This window comes from Gekko japonicus, unplaced genomic scaffold (genome assembly GCF_001447785.1).
Source record: "Gekko japonicus isolate JY-2015 unplaced genomic scaffold, Gekko_japonicus_V1.1 scaffold243, whole genome shotgun sequence".
In the NCBI taxonomy this organism is placed as follows: domain Eukaryota; kingdom Metazoa; phylum Chordata; class Lepidosauria; order Squamata; family Gekkonidae; genus Gekko; species Gekko japonicus.
This window is the reverse complement of record NW_015168053.1, coordinates 293,851-298,171: the sequence shown is the minus strand read 5'-3', so window position 1 is coordinate 298,171 and position 4,321 is coordinate 293,851. Positions and strand designations below refer to the sequence as shown.

Below are 4,321 nucleotides of genomic sequence, written 5' to 3'. Positions count from 1 at the left end.
AAACAAGCCCCCTCCAGTGACCCGTCCAATCAATGCATTCACTCAGACCGCCTAAACCTGCTATGCACCGTTAGCCCTCCCCCAGCACCTGCAAACTTAGTATCTAGCAGTGTCTGCCGTCCAAGGTCAAGCATGCATACTTCCCAGAGAAGGGAGGCCCCGCTTAACGCAGTTACAAGCTCGTGCACTTTTTGCAAGGCAGCTCTCTCACCCCCACGTTCACATGCTCCTAGATGCCCTCCCCCCAACCAGAATACCAGAAGCCAATAGGCATAAAGAGCCAGAGGACAGCAATAACCATGGCAAAAAAGAGTCAAGTTTGACACCTTTGAGGTGGCATAGTCCCATCAGGCTGCTCTGAAATAGGACAAGGCCCTTCTAGTGGTATTCTCCTTTCTAACAAGCAATTTTGGTTTTATTTCTAACCACTTCTTAGAGGCTCAAGTGTATTCTCAGGCCACCAGCTGGATCAGGCAACTGGAGCAAATACATGTGTGGGATAGGAGGCTGTCCAGGGCAAGAGTTGCAGAGGTGGGAGCTGGTCTTTTAATGGAATAAAACTCTGTGTTGATGTGTCGGACTGGGGTCTGGGGGACCCAGGTTCGAATCCCCCTCTGCCACGTGAAGCTTGCTTGGTGACGGCGGGCCAGTCACACCCTCTCAGCCTGTCCTGCCTCACAGGGTTGTTGCGAGTATAAAATGGAGGAGGGGAGACCAATGTACACCCCCCTGAGCTCATTGGAGAAAGAGAGAGAAAAATGCACTACATAAATAAAATGTTCATTTAAAAAATGACTGCATAAACAGGAGCCTTGTTCCTCCTTGAAGACTTAAAAAATGTACATCCCAGCCTTTGCTTTAGTGGACTTTTAGAACAACACTCTTCCCCCCCTCCCCCAAACAGAGAGACACCGCCTTTATTTGCAGCCATTTCATTTTTTATTTCAAATTTAATTTTTTCCATCTTTTTAAAAACTTTTTTTTATTACAAAAAGAAAAGAAGAAGAAAAACAAGAGAGACACAGCTGATCAATAAATACTTGGGAGATGCTCAAAATAAAATAATATCCATAAAATAATAATATAACATAATAATAATAATAATAATAATGACCACAATGACGACAATAATAAAACAAAACCAGACTTAGACTGTGACAGCAGTCATGAAATTAAAAGACGCCTGCTCCTTGGGAGGAAAGCGATGGCGAACCTAAACAGCATGATAAAAAGTAGAGACATCACCCTGCCAACAAAAGTCCGCATGGTCAAAGCAATGGTATTCCCAGTAGTCATGTATGGCTGTGAGAGTTGGACTATAAGGAAGGCCGAGCGCCGAAGAATAGATTCTTTTGAACTATGGTGCTGGAGGAGACTCTTGAGAGTCCCTTGGACTGCAAGGAGATCAAATCAGTCAATCCTCAAAGAAATCAACCCTGACTGTTCCCTGGAAGGCCAGATAATGAAACTGAAGCTCAAATACTTTGGCCACCAAATGAGAAGGGAGCACTCCCTGGAGAAGACCCTGATGCTGGGAAAGATTGAAGGTCAAAGAAGACGGGGACGGCAAAGGATGAGATGGTTAGACAGTGTCATCGATGCAACGAACATGAAGTTGAGCAAACTTCAGAGGATGGCGGAAGACCGGAAGGCCTGGAGGGAGCTGGTCCATGGGGTCGCAAAGAGTCGGACTCGACTGTGCGACTGAACAACAACAACAACAACAACAATCCAGATTTGGTGCAGGGGGATTGTTAAAAACAAATCTAATTGACTAAATTCTACCACAGAAATGTTCCTAAACTTCTGAAATCTCCTTTCAGATTCTTCAGAGGCAACCCCTTCCCAGTGGGGGAGAAAGGAGAACCCCTCTTCTGGGGGGTAGTATGACCCATGCAGCAGAATGAGGCTGTGGAATGTGGAGAGGGGTAGAATGGACTGTACCAGGGCTCATTTGCTGCAGGAGCACACAGGAGCGAAGCTCCGGCAGCAAGCAGCCCAGGGGGTGGGCACATGCAGCAAGCCCCGCCCCCTGCTCCCAACAGCCCTCAGTTGGGCCATGAGGAGCAAGAAGCAGCCAGGTTAAGTTTCAGGGCACCCCCCCCCCAGCCCGCCGTCAGGTACAAGCTCTCCCTCCTCCGCGAGGGCAGATCTGCACGTTCCCCCCCTCCAATAGCTAGCAGTCCAAAGTCCAGTGGAGACTGAGTGGTGGGTGTTGCCTTCTGACACACTTCTGGTGATGTCCGGGGGTGTGGCATATGCAAATGAGTTGTGCTAATGAGTTATGCTAATGAGCTCCTGCACCTCTTTTTCTACGAAATGACCCCTGGACTGTACCATGTCTAAGTGAAGATGCAGAATCACATTTTTCATGCTCATCTATTTTTTTTTAAAGCCACAATTACCACAAAGGGTAAAAAAAACCCCAAGATCACTGAGAATGTTTTAGTATATTCTTCATATCGATTAAAATTTCCCCATTTAAGACCATTAAAAATGGAACTTCCCACCTGCATTCCGACATGGTAAAGTCTTTTATTGCCTCCGTCTAGCCCTTTGTTTTGCCAGGTGTGTAGTCCAGGCCTTTCAAGAGGGAGCCCTGCTCTGTGGCTTTGGATAACGTCTCTTGATGGGGGGGGGGGGAGTTTTAAAATGTGTTGCCCAGTTAGGGATTCCCTGGTGATTGATCACACCCTTCAATCCAGCAGGGAGTGAGTGAGTGAGGAAGACCATTCATTCTATGCTGAATTGAGGCCACCGTTTTGGCTTTGTTCTGCATTTCCCACAGACAGCAAGGGACAGAAAGAGGTAAAGGTGATTGATGTGATCAGGCCAGGAGAGGGCGCTGCTGCTGCTGCTGAGTTAAACCAAGATGCATCTTCCAGCCTTCAAGGAATCCTTTCTTTCTCGGTCCAGGTGCCACGGAAGTTTCCGGGGCATATTCCTGCGCCACTCTCAATCAGCCGGGGATGCCCTCTGTGCCAACGGAGCACGTGCCCTAATTTGTGCGTATTATGAGGGAAAGACTGGAAATGCGCTTGAGCAGACTGGCGGCCGTTACTGGTCTCTCGTAGCCAAATTCCTAACAGCCACTGATGGATTCCATCACTCTGGTACCGAGAAGGGTGTCCCCTCCCCCATAATCCACAGAGAGTAGCCCATCCAATCCAGATTACAGTGATCCACGAACAAGAGAGGCCAGACCAGAAACGCACCCCTTCCCAGCTGCTTTCCCATGCTTGCCGGCGCCCCTTAGGAAGAATGAGGAGATGAGGTGGTTGTTCTGAGATTTAGAAGAGTCCCCTCTCATTCCACAATGTCCCCCAAGTGTAGGAAGGGAATGATTGGGCCAAAAGTCTTCGCCCCTCCCACCCTGCAGCACCCCCTGGAGGAGGAACGCAGTGGTGCCCTGTCTCACGGACTTGCTTTTCCTTCCTTGCATCCTCCTCCTCCTCCTCTTCCTCTGGAGCGGGATTGAACAGTTCCAGGTCCGTGGGGAGGCTTTCCAAAATACCCGTGGTGGTTCCATCTCTTGGCGGTTCACAGCTTGTTCCGAATCAGAACCAGCGCGCGGGCCGCCCAGTCCAAATACAGGTGAAACGAGTGGACAATGGCGTGTCCTGCTTGAACCACGGACCAGTGGGTGCCGTGGGATGGGAGGGTTGGCAGAGGGTCATTGGGCCGCGGGAGGCTGAGTTTCACCATCTGGGGACAAAGGGACACAGGTTAAGTTTTTAAGAATATATTTATCCATCCAGGGCTATTTTTGGGCAGGAACGCACAGGAACGGAGTTCCGGCTGGCTCCTGAGTTGGCCATGCCCAGCAGGAACTCATTAGCATAACAGGCCACAACCAACAGCAGGAACTCATTAGGATTGGCTATGTTAGGGGTGTGTGGCCTAACATGCAAAGGAGTTCCTGCTACAAAAAAAGCCCCCGGGTTTTGACAACAAACAAGGTAAACAGAATAAGAAGCAAAAGGTGGGTGTGGCTGGATGACCACACTTTTGGTAACATGGGGGTGCAACCTAATGGGCTAATGAGCTGTGCTGTCAGGGGGTGTGGCCTAATATGCTAATGAGTTTCTGCTGTTGGGTGTGGCCTATTATGCTAATGAGTTCCTGTTGGGTTTTTTCTACAAAAAGAGCCCTGTGACCATACCCTACTTTTCTCCTCAGCGGGGGACCTAAAGCGGTTTACAGCCATCTTCTCCAACTTGTCCTGGCAACACTGACAGCCCTGTGAGGTAGGTTAGGCTGAGAGACAACAACTGGCCCCCAAGGAGGCAACCACGGGTGGGTGGGGGGGTGGGGACTTACC

The 4,321-nt window shown here is 49.4% G+C and overlaps 1 protein-coding gene across 1 annotated transcript in view; it reads right to left on the bottom strand.

Annotated features, from left to right (window-relative positions):
• Positions 1-3,449: 3,449 nt before the first annotated feature.
• The window catches only part of IL11 (interleukin 11), a 24,020-nt gene continuing 23,148 nt past the window's right edge, over positions 3,450-4,321 (bottom strand). Inside the window, exon 4 of the mRNA XM_015414388.1 lies at positions 3,450-3,705. Within this exon, the coding sequence (XP_015269874.1) occupies positions 3,541-3,705 (165 nt within the window). The 3' untranslated portion in view covers positions 3,450-3,540. The remainder of the gene's footprint in view (positions 3,706-4,321) is intronic.